The sequence below is a fragment of the Hyalella azteca genome, unplaced genomic scaffold (assembly GCF_000764305.2).
Source record: "Hyalella azteca isolate HAZT.00-mixed unplaced genomic scaffold, Hazt_2.0.2 contig6661, whole genome shotgun sequence".
Lineage (NCBI taxonomy): Eukaryota > Metazoa > Arthropoda > Malacostraca > Amphipoda > Hyalellidae > Hyalella > Hyalella azteca.
Genome location: NW_025936815.1, coordinates 688317 through 706043, shown reverse-complemented (window position 1 = coordinate 706043; position 17727 = coordinate 688317). Strand labels below are relative to the sequence as shown.

Sequence of the window (17727 nt, the reverse complement as noted above, 5' to 3'; positions counted from 1 at the left end):
ACCCACAAAAATGAGCTATTATTTAAAGCCTGTCGGAGTACCCCCTCCAATTTATTTTATTTTTTTTAAATAACTCCAGGTTTTGATGCATTGTAGTAGAACTCTTCTAGTTACATAGGGTAAACGTGGTATATTCCGACACATTAAGGACGCATCGAGAAATGAAAAACTATAAAAAAAACGTATGCGTTAAGCAAGTTCTGTTGCCTTCACGTGACTCTCAAAACACTTCACTACGCGTCAGCAACGATGAAACGTCACAAAATGTTGCCATATTTATTAAAAAGCCTTTAGAATGGAAACCTACCAAATCCCTATATTCCGTCACTGTGTGTGGCAATATTCGACACGTGGTGAGTCGTATTGTGTCAGCGCTTCAAATTTAACTGATATGTAATGCCGACATCAACATATTCGAATTCCATTCGCTGTGTGAGCTGTATTGGGATACAACACGGCTTTGAATTAGAACACTAACGAATATTGAACGCTACGTAATTACGTTTTAATTAACAGCTATTAGGCTTTTAATTAAGCAAATTTCAATTTTTGTACAAAGCTTGGAACGATCTGTGTGTGTCCAATTCAAGTTGTGTCGGAATTAGTTTTGATGGGTCTAAATCCATCACTCAACTTAATCATCTATTAATTTATTTACGACTTGAAATCAGCAAATACAAGTTTACTTAAAGGATTCCTAATATATTCACAGACGTATTTAAAAGTCTCAAACCATAATATTCTTCCTATAAAAACAGTTATTCACTATTTGGTAGAGCAAGGTCAACTGTCAAATTTGACACATTTTTCGATGATCTCACCAGGTGGCATGCATTGTCTCTCTTTGGATCTCAATATTTTCCCACTAGATGGCCAAGACCTAGTGTTTTTGCAGTATTTCGACACGCAAATGTATGACGTCACCATTTCAACCATCAATGAACGCATGGAACTAAAACAAAGCTTAATATAAAGGAATAACTAGAGAAGTGACGGAATTACCTACGATGTCGGAATATACCGCGTTTACCCTATGCAAAAGACAAATTTTAGGAAAGTGTCATCGTTTGCAAATGAGGGGCGCCACCCCCCCAATGGGGGAACTTTGACCACCTGATGGCAGCCATGACGGGGTAACATTGACCGGCTTGGGAAATAAGTTAAAATTACCATAGGTACCTATATAACATATTTTATGTTTGATACACCTATTAACATTTTTTCTTTATGTTTCAGACTCTACAGAGTCTTATATATGGTAATTTCAACTTAATTTCCAAACCGGTCAATGTTACCGCTCACGGCTGCCATTAGGTGGTCACATTTCGCCCATTGGGGGGCGGCGCCCCCCCATTTGCAAACTATGACACTTTCCTAAAATCTGTCTTTTGCATATGCAACTAGAAGAGTTCTACTACAATGCACCACAACCTGGAGTTATTTTACCAAAAAATAAAATTGATTTTACCACCTGGTCAAAGAAACCCCAAGAGCTGATGTAACAAAGACCATCACTTTTTTTTTAAATTACATCAAAACTATGAGAGGCAGGCGCCAGCAATTTATGATGAGTAAAGCTAGATAATAGACCTGTATTTTACATGTTTCAATTTAAGTTTAACTTATCTAGTAAAAAAATGGCATTGTTTCGAAATAAAAAAGTGGTCAAAGTTACCCCATTTTACGGTAATTCCAGCTGCCTAAAATCGGCCAAATCCGAGAACAAAAAAGGCCAATAATTCAATGTATACTAGTTTATTTGTAGGTTCCACTATAAAAATTCCATTTATTTTCTTTTTGCAGTATTTAAAATTTAATTGAGAAGTACCCCTATCCTAAATTTTAGCCAGCCAACGCAATTGAGAAAAACTAAATCCAGGAATTTGTCCGGAAAAAATAACCGTCTGGCAACCCTGCTTAAAAAAAAGTACAAAAAATGAAATAATAGTACAAGATGAAGCAATCGTAGTCAACGTGTTAATACCCTGTCTTGCTGCAATGGCTGCAATTTTGTTTTGAATTGGGTTATGGGCCCATATGGGGTATGCAAATTTTGTTGATAAAGTTTAAAACTTGAAGCCGACACCTTTCTGCAAATTATTTTGAGCACAATTTTTTATACAGCAAATATTTTTTATGCTGACCATAGCAGAAGTGTTTTTTTTAATATCACTTTTTAAAATTTTATAGGGATTTCTTAGAGCTTATAAATCTGTTATTTATTAACTTCATTTGTGTTAATTTAAATAGATAGGGAAAATGTTTATGTTTATGCCAGCGCCACTATTTTTAGTTTTGCAATATTTTAATTAGTTTGGCTGCTATAACATTTTTACGCCATGATAGAGAAATAGCCCAATTTACCCCGCCCATCCCTTATTAACACGTTTGATGGTATTCAAACTAGTTTTTGAAGTCAAATTGGATCTTAGAAATTTACCAAACTGATAATAGTTGTTATTAAATTGTTGGCTTGATCTCATTTCCCTGCAGGTGTTCTTTAGGATCAGTAGTGTCACAAGGGATATTTAAATCTTCTGCAATTCCACAGCTTGGCATAGCTGTATTTATATTGCTGGTTGTCAATTGCAATGCCACCAATTGAAGGATAAAATTTTATTTCAGCTTCATTTGATCATTAGTGGTCTGTTTGGTGCCAATTCAAGGTTGTCATTACAATTTAACTATGTCTATCCACTAATCAGTGTGAAATTAAAAGCTTGTTTTTTTTCAGATTTACAGCATTCTTTCCTCCCTTCTATTCCTGAAATTATGCTTTCATCTGCTGCAAGAAAAATTCATCTGGTCAGAAATTTCCTTGCACTAAAAAATGAAATAGTGCCTATGGTTGCCCTAACTGCTGTTGACATTAAGCACAATTTTCATACTCAATATAATAACATTGACTCTGATGGATGTGTCAAAAATGAACAATTGAGCAAAAAAAGCAGTGAAGTAAGGAAATCCAACAGTTTTACAAAGAAAATTGAATTGGATAAGAAAATGAAGTCAGAGTTGCATTCAATCAGAGTATTTAATAGGCTTGTTTTTGGTCCTCTTCTTGAAACAAAAAAACAGAAAATTAAAAGACTGAAGAATAAAGACAATGAATTTACAAACCTCAATAGCATTTGTTCACCAATGAAGCATGATAATTGGTATCATGAACATAGAGAAGACTATGAGAGGTTTGCTGCTATCTATTCAGGAAATGTTCCCACTGCAAAACATAATGGAAGCAAACATTCTGGATCTGAAAATGTAAATTCAACTCGAATCTCCTTAGGAAAGAAAACATCTTGTGATATAGAAAAAAATGTTGTGAAGGCGTCGATCAAAAGTGTCAACAAAAAGTCAGCTGTTGAATTGGCTCATCTTGCAGTGGATTGCCTATCAAGAAATTCAATCCCAAAAACTGATGAGTCAACTATTATTGAGCCAAAAAATTCCCCTTTTAATAAGGAAACATTTGAGGGAGAAATTAACTCAGAGATAATACATGTTAAAAATTCAGTATATTTTCCTACTACCACTACAATAGATATAAACTCTCTACTGTCATTCCCCTTATTTTATAGTGACAGAACTGAATCTCATCTGGCTGCAGTCAACAATGTCATTAGAAGCATACCTCTAAATTCTGGAAATGCTATTGATGCAATTCAAACATGCAGACATCCTACTGGAGCAAAATTCCACACAATGGTCAATGGAAGTTTTGCAGGGGCGCCCCAGCCCTACAAAAAAGTGCCCAGTGTTAGCCACATCCTTAGCAGCACCATGTCAGATGCCAGCCTTGCAATCCTTGCCAAGTGGGAAGCTCAGATGATTGCCAAGTTGGGTGTACAAGGATTTCAGGATTACAAGCAAGGTAGGTTTGTGAACAAATGTGATTAGTTATGAGATTAGTCATTGTTTAATTGATAAATAGCCCATTAAATTAGAATTGCATGATGATTAGTAAGAAAATATTAACAAGACAAATGCTTGCAATTATCTGAAGAAACCAGAATGGCGAGGAATCTATTTTCAAATGAGTCTGATAATTGGATTTTGAAGGCAATTATTAGAATGTACTGTATGAATTATGTTACAATGGTAATATCACCAAAATGTAAATATTTGGGAAGATATTATCATATGTATTTTCTATGATCATTTCAGAAGTATTAATACAAGTATCTTTGTATGTCTATAAATTGATATCAATGTTTGTTTTTTTCTTTACTGTACCAAAAATAGCTGTTGATAACGTTTTACTAAGAAAAATTGTACATATTCATCTTTTATATATAATCCACCATTCTATGATAGTTTGATGTTGTTTCAGAATTATTCTCGCAAGGATCTCTCATGCATCGATGTATACACACACAATTGGACCAACATCAGGCACCTTTAGAGCAAGAACTGATGCAACTGAAGGGGCTGTGGAACAGTGTGCAGAATGTGGTGGCTGAAGTGGAGCAAGCTGGTGGAGTGTCTGCATTAGAATCATCAGTTGTGCACCCACATCTTCACTATGGCGGCATTATTGACTGCGTTGCAGTTTACAGGTTGAATTCAAATTTCCTGCAGCTTTGAAATTATTGAAAAACTTTTTGTAGATGGAACAAAACCAGTTTGTTTGGTGTATTTCAGTTCCTGTTCAATGAGCACATAGGTTACGTGTATCTTCCATACTAGTCAGGTAAACCGTAATACTCATACAGATTTAAAGAGGAATTAGGTGCTCTGAGGGGATGAATTCTTTGATTCAGCTGGTAAAACCCTGCCACCAGCTCCCGCATTTTTTCATGTACCAGCTAATGTAAAAATCTGTTTATTGAATAAGTAGTTAACGATCATAGAAATTTCGGCCGAATCGGTATTACTAAATCAATTGTGATTACTGGCCTATTGTTCTTGCCTTTGGACGAGAAAGATTTATTAAAAAAACATTTATTAGGTACATTATTTGGCTCGGTTATTTCGTCCTGATGGCTGCTTATATTTCGCTTTTATTTATTCCACGCTCATCATATTTTCCCTTTTCCCCGCATACTTTGGGCTCACTATCTTTATAATTTCAATACGTTGATTCACGAATTACTTGCGACGGACAAGCTATATATTTTTAGATGAACTTCTAAATGTTCAAGTCTTAAATCGTCAATAAGATGAAAAAGTCTCCAGTTAAGTTTAAGCACGTCATCCTCTTAAGAAACTGAATGTAGTTATGAAATAAAATAAATTTCGTTGCATAAAAATCGAAATATAGCTTTCCATAAGAGACTAATTTAAATCAATGTTATTTAATTTTTTAAATCGTCTCCGATAATAATTAAAAAACATACTTTAATAATATATTTAAGTAACGTTTGACGGATTTTGTTTCACCAGAGGCTCACCCATGGTCATCGAGTGGAAGACGTCGAGCAAAGTGAAGCGAACGCTCCAGGCGACCTACGATAACCCCCTGCAGGTTGCTGCCTACCTTGGAGCCCTACAATTTGATCCTGCCATGCAGCACTTAAGACAAGTAAGTTATGGGACGTCTCATTATGTTTCAAGTTGACCCATTCACAACTTGTCTCTTTCAGTAGCTTGATTTAAATTTTGAGAAAGACGATTTCAATTAAAGTTGAAGATGCTAAGTTCTGAGGAACCTTGGAATTAACTATGATTTTGGACTACTTGACCCATGCTCGTTTCTGAGGTAGATTTTTCTTGTAATTGATACCTCACGACGCTTTACCTGCAGTTCTCAGCAGTAATGATTATGCGTCACGTTAATAATTTCATCCCGACGGAAACTGATTTTATTTGTTGCTTTTAAAATTTGTATAGGTGAGGACGGGTCTCCTCGCTTACAGCTATAACAGCGGCAAGCCAGGAGATGTGCACATCCTGACCCCGGCGCTGCTGGAGAACTACTGGCGCCAGTGGCTGCAGAGACTTGCTTTGTTTTGGAGACGAGAGACGACTTCAAATTTTAACGGATTAAACTGTTCGTATTAAAAATCAATTCAAACTTAAGTGCAGTTTTATTTGTATAACGGTAACATGCGAGAGAAAGTTAATAAAGAGAAAATAAAGTCTGAATTTCAGCGTTTACACATTTGTAAATTTCATCCATATCATATAACTAACATAAATAACTGAATTAATCAAGTCCTGTTGTCAATGTTTCGTTGCGGGCTTGCTACCGAAACACAAAAATTTCAGTGTGTTAAATGAACAATCGATAAATAAACGCAGTCTTCACTGACTCCCACCCTCATTTACCTACAAGATATTCTACTTGTATTTCCTCATTTCATGCTCGAGCATTTCAGAAAGACTACTTTTAGTTGATGTGCTCTGCTTTGATCCGGCGAATCGAAGAGGAAGAAGCAACGACTCGTCCATTAAATCTTTCGTGCGTTCTCGCTCTGCCGTTTTATTTGTAGCCTTCAGAGCCCCAGGTGCGTGTTTGCTAACATCGTGCCGTTGAGATGAGACTATCCAATCGCCTCCATCTTTCATATTCTGTTGCATTACACGGAGTCGCTCTTGAAGCGCACGATCGTGATGCATTTGCAATTCACGGCGAAGCTTTTCATCTTCCATTTTCCTTAGAAGCTCACTGCTCGCGTACTCCAAGGTTTCGGTGCGCGCCGTCTGCATGGGACGAACAGACGGTGCGCTGCTGCTGCTAGCCGTGTCGCTGCTCGAGTCCAGAGGCTGCTGTTGTGGGCCTCGTACGAGCGAGGTAGAGCGGGCGAAATCATCACGGAATATACGCACATTTTCAGGCATCAATTCTCGCTTTATCTTCATGGCTCGATCAATCTCCCGGGCCTTTTGTGAAACGATATGGTTGTAACCCGACTGTTGTATTTCTTCTGGATTCGCGTTCTTGCTTTTCGATGTGGATTGTGGCGACAGTGAGTCCAACCTTGCTGCTTCTTGTGCGTGGAGCAGCTTGATGACGTCCATAATAAGCTTTCGTACGTTAGGGATCATCTTCTCAGGACACTCAGCGCCCTCTAGGCAAGCATTCACTACACGCTCGATGCTGGACTCAGAAAGTTCAATAGAATCTGAAGCAATTTCAAAAGCATCTACTCCACAAAAAATGTCCGTCTTGATCTCAGTAATGAGTCGCGAGATAGAGCGGAATGATTCTACAAGTTTCGATTCCGGAACAAATTTGCTCCGCGGGATGCATGAGAAAAGTTTGTCATAGATGCGTTTTGCAGCAACAATATTTTTTGGTGTTCGGAATGTACTCATTACGTCTTTTTTAATCATTTTACAATTGACAGCAGCCACGAGGAGAGTGGTGATGCACGATTTCACTTCAGACAACTCCCTCATTTCGCCAAGGTTTTTAAGTGTCGAGATCATATCTACTTGACTAGAATCAGGGATATTACTCCTCGACCTTTTATGCGCGTCAGATAACGGAACCATTGGAGGAGGTCCGTGGGCAACGGGGAGCCTCTGGCTGGTCGAGGGCATGAAGCTCTGCTTCTTTGTAGTAGTCGTGCCCCCTGATGAAGCAACCAGCCGATGTCCGGGCAGGTGGGGAGTTGCAGATGTGGCAGCTCCTTGTGGTTGCGTTTCATTCCCCATGACGGGCGTTTTAGCTAGAGTCCTGCCTAAAAGCATTCGAGCTCTGCTGCCAGCGTAATCAAATGCAGTGTTCTGTAAAATGAGAATTACAAAATTTACTTGAAATAATTGAAGCTGATCACTGAAATAAACTGAATGGTGTTTCGCTCACTTAGCCACATCATTTTACATTGAAGATTTTACATTGACATTTTCATTCTGTATCGTTCAAATAAAGAAATAGCGAAAGGAATCGTAGCTCAGTAGCTTTCATACTGCACACGAGTGAAATATGGAAACTAATCCAGAAGAACATGTAATTACAAAACACTGGTCCCGTGTCTAGGAGTGAAATCAAATATCAGGTCAATAAATTTGAATCTTACAATAATTTACGCAAATTTCTGAAGAGCAAGTGGCAAGAAAAATATTCTTGACTCGCTTAAATGATCATACCTCCTCTTCCGGTACTGCAGAGACATTTCGCGGATTTCTTCTCGCTCCACATTCCTTGCTTTGTACGCCAATAGGTTGGGTGTTGCTCAGGTGCTTTCTTGATCCCTTTGAGCTCTTGTGAGAACTCAAGGAGTGACCCCGCGGACTTCCGGACCTACTCCTACTCAGAGTTCTCGAGCGCCTACGTGGACTTTTAGAACGACCTCTGTTTGAACTTCTGGATCTACCTCTTTGGGGACTTCTGGATCTACCTCTTTGGGGACTTCTGGATCGGCCTCTGTGTGGACTTCTGGGACGGCCTCTGTGTGGACTTCTGGATCGATCTCTTCGTAAACTTCTGGATCGATCTCTTCGTGGACTTCTGGATCGATCTCTTCGTGGACTTCTGGATCGATCTCTTCGTGGACTTCTGGATCGATCTCTTCGTGGACTTCTGGATCGACTTCTGTTGTAAATCTTTCGCCTCAAACGAGGACTGGCGGATCTCGATCTTGACTTGTTCCACATAAATGTATTGCGGTATGAACGATATGAAGAATTTAGTCGCTTATATCGATCACTACTTTTTGATCTGCTACGGCTTCTGGTCTTGCTCCTAATGCCACGAGTTTGGCGGGTTGGGCTTGTTCTGTTTGGCAGGTGAACGTTAAGATGATCTTTTTCAAGCTTATAGCGAAGATCGTCATTAGTTGACCTTCTAGGCAGCCCAATACGAGATTTTACAGGCAAAGAGTTGGTAGGAGAGAAGTGCTTGTCCATTGCCAAGGGCGGATAGATACGAGGAGAGCGCGTAACACTTGGTAGCCAGTTCCGTGAACGTTTCGTGTTATTGGAAGTGTCATTGTCCTCTTCATCCCTAGTTAAAAATAAAACTCAGGAAATGCAATATGATCACAAATATACATCATAATGCATATGAATTGAAATCTACTATGAATATATTGAATAGGGTAATGTCCTACATAGATATACATGCTGATCATTGATCAACTACTCGCAATTTCATTTAAAATCCGATCAATATTGTAACAAACGGCGCAATCCACACGAACTATGTTGAAAAGAACATGGTAAACCAACCTGCCCCGTTTATGGGTTTCCTCTTCTCCAGACAAATGGACCGAGGCCTTCTGACGAGGATCTGCACAAATAAGAGAATCATTTCAAATAAAGTAATCTCGAATTTAGCTATTATACTACAATTTAGGAATGAAAAAAACTAGGTTCAATTTTGTATAAACTGATTTTACGGGTAACACTTTACAGGATATGAAATAGTTCACATAATTTACTGGAAGGCAAGTCTTACACTCACGAGCCGCAAAATACATACTTAAATCCCCATTTCATGTCGAAATTAAATTTCCCACACCATACACGCACATTAAATTATTACTTTGAATTTCATGCAGTGTTTTAGCTCTGAAATCAGCTGATAAGACACCCGAAAATCGAAAATATTATCTAACTCTAACCCACACAGTTCAGATAGAGGTTCGGACATGATAGCTGAAATCAAATCTATATATACCAGACAGGCATAAAATGTGTAGCGAAAAAGACTCAACTGCTGAAATTGGATATCAAACCTTTCAAAACGCTGACCCCAGAATCCACCGCAGATGTCGTCGCAGCATCACTCTTTGACGCCACAGCAGCATCAACCTTTGGTGTCATTGCGAGAATGGCGTTCGCAGCATCCTGCACGCCAAATAATCCGGCTATACCGTCAGTAGGGGTTTGAGTTTCTGGAGGAGAAAGCTCTCCCATAGTTGACGTCAATACTTTACTGGCAATCATGCCATCAACATAATCAGACACACATTTCCAAAGTAATTTCTGAGAGTCAGGTGCGAGCGTGAAACCATCATTCTGTAGGACAAGACAGTTGATCTGGGACCCATTTTTGTAGTAGACAAGCGGAATGCTAAGTCTTTCCATCTCAGCCACCAAGCACCTAATCATTTCCTCGTAACGCGTCGAGAAATTTAGACACTTTTTCAGAATAAACTTTTCTTCTGGGGTTCCTTTTAAATGAGTTTGATGGTCATGTTCTAACTTAGATTTATTTAAATCCTGAAAATTCATAACACACGGTGGTATCCAGAGAACACGCAGCTGTGGGTGTAAATCTATCAGGCTCAACATGGCGCTGTGCATCTCATCCGCTAATGTGTTTACCGTTGCTTGAGGCTTGACGAACGTAAATGACCTCGGGCCTTTTTGGAATGACAGAGAGCATTCAGACAAGGAGATCACCAAAAGTTTCGTTTCGTTTTTTATGTGTTTCTTTGCTGTGTTTATTAGCTCTGCGACATCTGCATCAGTGTCAACACTTTCAAACTTGTATTCAGCATGAGGAAGTTCATCTTCACCAGCAGCATAGTCGTCTCTGGCTGCCGATTCCTCGTTTTTATGTTGGGTCATCTTGATGGAGTCCATTGAAGCCCATGAAGCAACCAGAGAGCCACCAACAACCAACACTTCTATGGATGTACTAACCTTTTCCACTTCAGGATTCTGGTCTTGAATTAGCGGCTCACTCGCTGAAATAGTAAAATTAAAGTTGCGTATTTTATTCAAGAATTAACAGGGGTAAAAAATCTCAACAAAACTGTAAGTCCAGACCAATATATTTTTTGTGTGCAACATTCGATTTTGCCATCAGTACTAATCCTGAAATCCTACAAAACATCTTTATTCTTAATGATGATTACTTTCACGTAGCGTCAGTTAAAAGATGTAAAGCTATGCTTAATTCACAAACTCACTCGGATAGTAAGGAGGAGGTGAGGCCACACACTCTGAAATTGGTGGTGTGGAAGCATATCGTACACAGCCGCTGGGGAAAAAAAGATAATTTGATTTAACATAGTAGTTTGTTACCGCATATGGATTAGAATTGAGTAAATGAAACTGAATTATAGCAAAATTAGCAGACATATAAATTGCAAATGTAGATTTCTTTCACTATAAAAATAAATTTGCAGACAAAGGTTTGTCACGATAATTAGAAAAATCAGAGGAATCAATGCTCACGGGAAAGCACTGAGGTCTCCCAAGTGGCGCTGTAGAAAATAGGCCGCTCGCTGGTACTCCTCTTCCTTGCACACAGCCAGCCGAGAGGAGTACACGTCCAGTTCTTGACATTTCTGAGAGAAATATCTCATTAGTAAAGTTGGCTTTTAATGCTTTTGGAGGTCACATATCCTAGGTACGTCAGCACATTGATATAACACAGTACGCAAAAAAAATTATTGATTAAACGATAGGAATATCAATGAAAATTTAAACAGTAAAACCTCACTGAAAATGCAAATTCATGAGAAAATTACAAATAGAATGGCAATTTAAAATAAAAAAGTGAGGGTAATTAAGTTAGAGGGCTTCAAATGCAACTAGATCAATTAATTAACTAATGCAACTAGATCAACTAGGTTTATCTTTAACATGCCACTAAACATCAGCACTCAAGATTATTTATCTTGAGATTATTTTCCTTGGATTTCTTGGATTATCCTGGCAGAAAGTGGTGTCTGGCAGTTCATAATTTAACATTTGTAATAGCACAAAAATTTTCTACACCATATACTAATATTCCCATTTCAGAAATACCTCAGAGAAAACCTTCTTGAAAGCAGCAAGCAAGGCAGGCTCCCAATTGAGGTTTGGGACAGCAAAATCCGTAACAGCGTCCGGGAAATGAAGTTTCTGCAGCACAAGAAGATAAAAATCAATCTGCACACACACAAGTCTTCATACATATGATTACCATTCTAAATTAAAAAATTACCGGAGATCGTCTGGATATGATGTGTTTTGTATATACAAAAGATGCGCAGAAAGGAAAAATTCTTTTCCTAGGTCATAATTCTGATTGATAATTTAAATAAACATTTGCCAACGTCAATCACGAGACTAAAGGACTTGATGGAATTTATTTGGTTTAAAATGTTATGAACCTCAATCAATAGCACAAAAGGACCTAGATTTTGATATTTTGGAAAGAACACTAGAACATGATATATTGTGGAATTAAAATTAATTTAAAATATAATTTAATTAAATAAATAATATTTCATCACCTTAAGATAACAGCACTGAATCAACAATCATTAATATTATTCAAGAAATACTAGACTGTTGGGGGAAACTAAATAATATTAATTAGAGTCACTATTGTCAAGGTTAAAAACTAAGGCGTTTGAAGACTTTATTTCAGCATAATGGCAGCAACAGGTTGCAGAAGGCCTCATCAATGAAGGTTAAGAAGATCTTGAAGATTGCTAATTGTTGCAGATCATTCACGACAGTTGTGGTAGATTTCTCATGCGTAAAGTGCTTCTCTTTCTACAAAGGCTTTGGCAGTATTGTAATGAAACACTCACAGCAAACTTAATTTTGTGAGGTAGACTCTTGATATGACGCATTAGTAATGTGGTATTGCCCAAAATTTTAGAGCACTGAGTACAGATATAGAAACAATCTTCAGTTGTTACAGCTGATGAAGTCTCAGTCTTGCTCTCTGATTTGTCTGCAGTCGCGGCCGCGCCTTTAGGTTCTCGTATCACCTCCATGATATACTGCAATCCTGAAAGAGAAAAAAATGTAGCTCCCAAAACTTTGCTCACCTCTTTTAATAAAATTAAAATTAGGCTGAAAATTCTTCAGATATTATTACTGCATTATCAACTTTCTACGAAAAAATAAGGATGCTTGCAAATGAATGAAAAACGCTACCGGATGCATTTTAAATCTTAAGACTTACCACAGTGATGGGTAGATTCACTGTCAATTATCTTCTGCGCTTGGGCTGGTTCAGAAAAATATTTGGCCACATCATGTCCCTAGGTAGCACAAGCAAGGTAAAAAAAATTAGACATATCATAAAATTAATTCAAGAATTAGTTTTATTTGAAAATGATTTATAATAATAATGAGCATAAGTATACATTTCCACATGAGCTTGATTACCAACACTTGAAAGAATATTAGGAGTATTTCCTTGAATTGTTGATAAAATAAACAGTATATTTCAGCTTACCTCTAATCTAAGCAACCATAATGCAGTATAGAATCATTTTAATCATAACCACGATAGAATATTACCTTCTTCTTTGTTGGAGAGATTGCAGATGGAAATTCTTTGCTGGACAAGCACACCACATCAAATGAAGAATCAGCTGAATTTTCACCCTCATAACTGGTTTTTGGCAATTCATTTTTCTGATCATCAGCTTCTTTAGAAAAGTCTGCATCACCCTCATCACTAGCAAAACCATCTTCATAGATTAGCTCCTCTGGCTCAACTCCAATCTCCCATATTGCAGAGGTTTCTTCAATATTATCCTTATATGAGCTATCTCGAGAACTTTCAGTCAGATCAACAACTCCACTTGAATTGCCAATTTCATTAGCTTTAAGTAATGCAGATAACTCATTGACATTTTTTGTCTCTGAAACCTGTGTAGAATTGATTTCTTCAGTTGTTTGCATTTGGTTTACAGAGCATTCTAGCTGACTTTCATCATGAAGCGACATAACATCAGAAATAACTAGATTCAGTTCATTTTCTTCTGCTTCCAAGATTGGAATTTCATCCAACTCTGCTTGCAAGTCCGCTTCAGTCTCTTCTGGGGTCTCATCTTCTGCATCATCATAGTCAACAAGGCCTGATGGCTTGGTTCCCAGTTCAGAAGATTTTCTTTGTCGTCCATATCCCACAGAGGCATCAAGCTGTACATTAATTATATTACCATCCATATCGGAAGATATGACAGCAGCATCAATTATTGGCTCTTCCATCTTCAGTTCATCTTCAGGCTCACTGTCTGTGATATTAAAATCATTTTCAGATAATCCTTGCATGTCCTCCTCCAGGTTATGATTACTTTCATGAGCTCTGCCTTCTTCAAAAGCCTCAAGATTTGTGTCAGCATGCAACACAACAATTTCATTTTGAGCTGTCATAACAGTTGAATGCAAAGCTGCATCCTCTTGGTCATCAATAAGCGTTTTGGACTCGTCAATAATAACAGCATCATTACTTTCATTTGTTGCATCAAATTCACAAGTTAAAGGGTCCTTTTCAGTCTCTTTACAAGCATGGACAATATTTTCAGCATCAACACCAACACTTACTACTTCCACACTTGAAAATGCAGGTTCTTGGTTTGGCAAGTCTTTAGTCTCAAAAGGAGCTTCTTCATCTCGTCCCTCAAAGTTACCAGAAAGTTTTCCAGCTGAAGTATTAGAAACTAGATAATCCTTATCTCCATCTGATTCATAATTCAAAGCAATGAAATTATAAGCATCTACACATTTTTCATCATTTTGGTCTTCTGCATTTTCACCACTTACAGCTATGCATATCTCAGGCAATAGTTTTTCACTCTTGTAAGTTTCTTTTACAGCATCTAAAAGTTTATTTTCATTATTGTTATTGACAAAAACATGTGCAACCTCTGCTGCTGTAAGATTCTTGGTTGTGTCAGCATTTACACCCATTTTTACACTGCCACTAAATGCATCAGTTTCTGCACCTACTCCACCTTCATTTGCAAAAGCATCAGTTTCTGGCATTTCTTCTGGGTCTGTTAAAATATCACTTTCCTGGTATACTTTCTTTGCAGCAGGAACATTTATCTCCATAATAGATACTTCAGATTCAAAGCTATTTACAGGAGTCAGCTTGTTAGTTTCAGATACAACAACATCTGTGGATACAGTCATGTCATCAGCATCTTTGTCCGGAGAAGTCACGATATCATCGCCAGCTGGAATGTCTGCAGCATCCAACAAATGTGTGGCACTAACTTCAACATCAGAATAAGCATCAGCACCTTCATATAGAACAGAAGTTACACTATCATCGCAAGCTGGAACGACTGCAGCATCCAACAAATCTGTATCACTCACTTCAACCTCAGCATTGGCAAGCGCACCTTCGTCTAGAACAGAAGTTATGCAATCATTGCCAGCTGGGATGTCTGCAGCACCCAACAAATCTGTATCATTCACTTCAACATCAGCATTGGCAAGAGCACCTTCATATATAACAGAAGTTACACCATCATCGCAAGCTGGAACGACTGCAGCATCCAACAAATCTGTATCACTCACTTCAACCTCAGCATTGGCAAGCGCACCTTTGTCTAGAACAAAAGTTATGCAATCATTGCCAGCTGGGATGTCTGCAGCATCCAACAAACGTGTATCATTCACTTCAACCTCAGCATTGGGATCAGCACCTTCATCTAGAACAGAAGTTACGCAATCATTGCCAGTTGGATCGCCTGCCGCATCCAGCAAACATGTTTCACTCACTTCAACATCAGCATTGGCATCAGTGCCTTTGTCTAGAACAGAAGTTATGACATCATTGCTAGCTGGGCTGTCTGCAGCATTGAACAAACATGTATCACTCATTTCAACCTCAGCACAGGCATCAGCACCTTTGTCTAAAACAGAAGTTATGCAATCATTGCCAGCTGGGATGTCTGCAGCACCCAACAAATGTGTATAATTCACTTCAACATCAGCATTGGCAAGAGCACCTTCATCTAGAACAGAAGTTACACCATCATCAGCAGCTTGAATGACTGCAGCATCCAACAATTGTGTGGCACTAACTTCAAGATCAGCATTGGCATCAGCGCCTTTGTCTGGAAGAGAAGTTTTGGCATCACTAGCTGGGATGTCTGCAGCATCCAATGAATGTGTTGCAGTCACTTCATCATTATCTGAGGCTTTTATTGAGGAATCTTTCATGTTTTCAGAATATATATTCTGCGTTGTCTGTGAATCTGTTAATAGATTTTCTGCATCTTTGTCAGTATCTTCAAGATTTTGTTCCAAATGATCACTGTCATCATTGCTAGTAGCCTCATGTTTGACTTCATCATCTGGCACATTGTCACTTGCTTCATTTCCTTCACTGTCAGTGAAACCATCATTCACTGCATCTTTTCCAAAAGTTATTGTTGCATAATTTAATGCAGCACCAGCAGCAACTGATTCATCCAATTTTTCTGCTTCAAACATTGCAGCACCCACTGCTTGATTGTTCATCACAGTTTCAACATGATCAATCACATTATGTTCAAAGAGACTACCTTCAACAACACTTATTTCCTTGGTTGCATTACTTAAAGTTGATTCAATAACTTCATCATTGAACACTGAGGCAAGATTTGGCAATGATTCTGTTGTCATTGGATAAACATCTGAATCAATGCCAAGTGGAGCAGAACTTAGACTAAATGGTTCATAGAGAGCAGCCTTGTCATCAATTTCAATACCACTCACATTCCCTACCTCTGAATCATTAGCACCTAACTTAAGGTGCTCCTGAAATATACTCAGTTTTGTTTCATAATCCAATTCGGTTTTCCAAGGAAGAACATTGAAGTCCTTTGGCAGAATCTCAGCAAGATCTAATATTTCTATACAGGGATGATCTGATTTGAAAATAGCTGTCAATTCAACAATGTTTTGACAGAAGATTTTAGTGGATTCATTACAGCCTCTCAATTCTCTTTCGGACAACCCGTCTTGTTTTTCTTCCACAACAAATGACTCATTAGTAAGCTGAAAATCAACCTTGGGCGGGATCACCCAAATCACTCTCAGACCAGGAATCATTGCCTGCCATTGATTAGAGGCATCAGCAGCTTCTTGAGCTAGTTTCTCAGGATTCACATTTTTTATGGCTTTCCAGAGCCCTTTCTTACTGGAAACTGTAGGGTCAGCAGCTCTCTTTGACAAATCATTCAGGAAGGAAAACAAAATGATGGCCTTTGGTGTACAAGAGTTGTTTGCTATTTCATTATCCTGACCATTTCCTGTAGTAATGGGATTAAGTAAAGAAGTTGTGGTTGCTATAATCTCTGCCAAAGTTTGACAATCAGAAAGGTTCAAGATCTTACCATTACATGTAAATGGTGATGAATCACTACTCTTGGTGACCAAGCTGAGAAAGCGCTGATCACCAATAAAGTAGATAACATCCATCTGAAAGAGAGTCACATAATACATTCAAGTCTTCATATTTATGAAACTATATAATGTTACCACACAATAAGCTATTAACACTAAAATGTTCACTTAGGCACAAAAACAAAATGATAATTTTATGCTTAATTGGAAATTTCAACCAAAATTATTATAATTCATTAAATTCTTATAAATTAAAAAAAAAATCACATCTACTTACCTTGAAAATTGAGATCAAATTTCAGAAGATGGAGTTATGAGAGTCATCTTTATGACTAACAATACTCTGTTTTCTCTTCCTGAAACAAAAACTGTCAACCAGTAAAAAACATGACCTTCATTTTTCAACATATATGCAACATTATCTTACAAGGAACAATCAACATATTGCCAGTGTTTTCTAGCATAATCCTAGATTTAATTTTCATCCCAGTGAGTATTATATATCATTTTAACTTCATTACCTGGGTTTGTAAAATTTTTAAAATAGGATTATCTCAAGATATGATATAGTATATTATTTATATATACGGAAGTTAGTCAATAGCCAGACAGGATTGGCAACATTACCGGACATGGGTTAGAAACCCGGACAAAATCGCATCCGGTTATACTCTTGTACTAGTTTGTACTTAAAAACTGGACACAAGAATAAATGAACTGCACTACCGTACATTCTAAAAAATGCCAACATTGTTA

At 37.9% G+C, this 17727-nt stretch overlaps 2 protein-coding genes across 3 annotated transcripts; one reads left to right on the top strand and one right to left on the bottom strand.

The window, feature by feature from the left end:
- The first annotated feature begins 2732 nt into the window (after positions 1-2732).
- LOC108679495 lies at positions 2733-6250 on the top strand. Its single transcript, XM_018168123.1, has 4 exons — positions 2733-3871; positions 4331-4556; positions 5383-5521; positions 5830-6250. Exons 1-4 carry the CDS (start codon positions 2773-2775, stop codon positions 5998-6000), a joined length of 1635 nt encoding a protein of 544 aa, XP_018023612.1. The 5' UTR covers positions 2733-2772; the 3' UTR covers positions 6001-6250.
- Positions 6008-17364, bottom strand: LOC108679482. 2 transcript variants are annotated; one of them, XM_018168111.2, is made up of 12 exons: positions 17249-17364; positions 13144-17046; positions 12803-12881; positions 12423-12625; positions 11650-11745; positions 11074-11186; positions 10806-10876; positions 10537-10580; positions 9624-9735; positions 9115-9175; positions 8035-8890; positions 6008-7671 (listed from the first exon to the last, which is right to left on the bottom strand). In XM_018168111.2, exons 2-12 carry the CDS (start codon positions 17044-17046, stop codon positions 6280-6282), a joined length of 6930 nt encoding a protein of 2309 aa, XP_018023600.1. In that variant the 5' UTR covers positions 17249-17364; the 3' UTR covers positions 6008-6279. The 2 variants fall into 2 exon arrangements, with proteins under 2 accessions (XP_018023600.1, XP_018023591.1); XM_018168102.2 differs by having other exon boundaries at positions 9624-10580.
- Positions 17365-17727: the final 363 nt, after the last annotated feature.

Coding starts and splice junctions, on each gene's coding strand:
- LOC108679495 (XM_018168123.1), top strand. CDS start 2,773: ATGCTTTCATCTGCTGCAAGAAAAATTCATCTGGTCAGAAATTTCCTT. Junction 3,872..4,330: donor ATTTCAGGATTACAAGCAAG/GTAGGTTTGTGA, acceptor ATGTTGTTTCAG/AATTATTCTCGCAAGGATCT. Junction 4,557..5,382: donor GACTGCGTTGCAGTTTACAG/GTTGAATTCAAA, acceptor TTGTTTCACCAG/AGGCTCACCCATGGTCATCG.
- LOC108679482 (XM_018168102.2), bottom strand. CDS start 17,046: ATGGATGTTATCTACTTTATTGGTGATCAGCGCTTTCTCAGCTTGGTC. Junction 12,882..13,143: donor TCTCTCCAACAAAGAAGAAG/GTAATATTCTAT, acceptor TGTGCTACCTAG/GGACATGATGTGGCCAAATA. Junction 8,891..9,114: donor GAAACCCATAAACGGGGCAG/GTTGGTTTACCA, acceptor ATTTTTAACTAG/GGATGAAGAGGACAATGACA.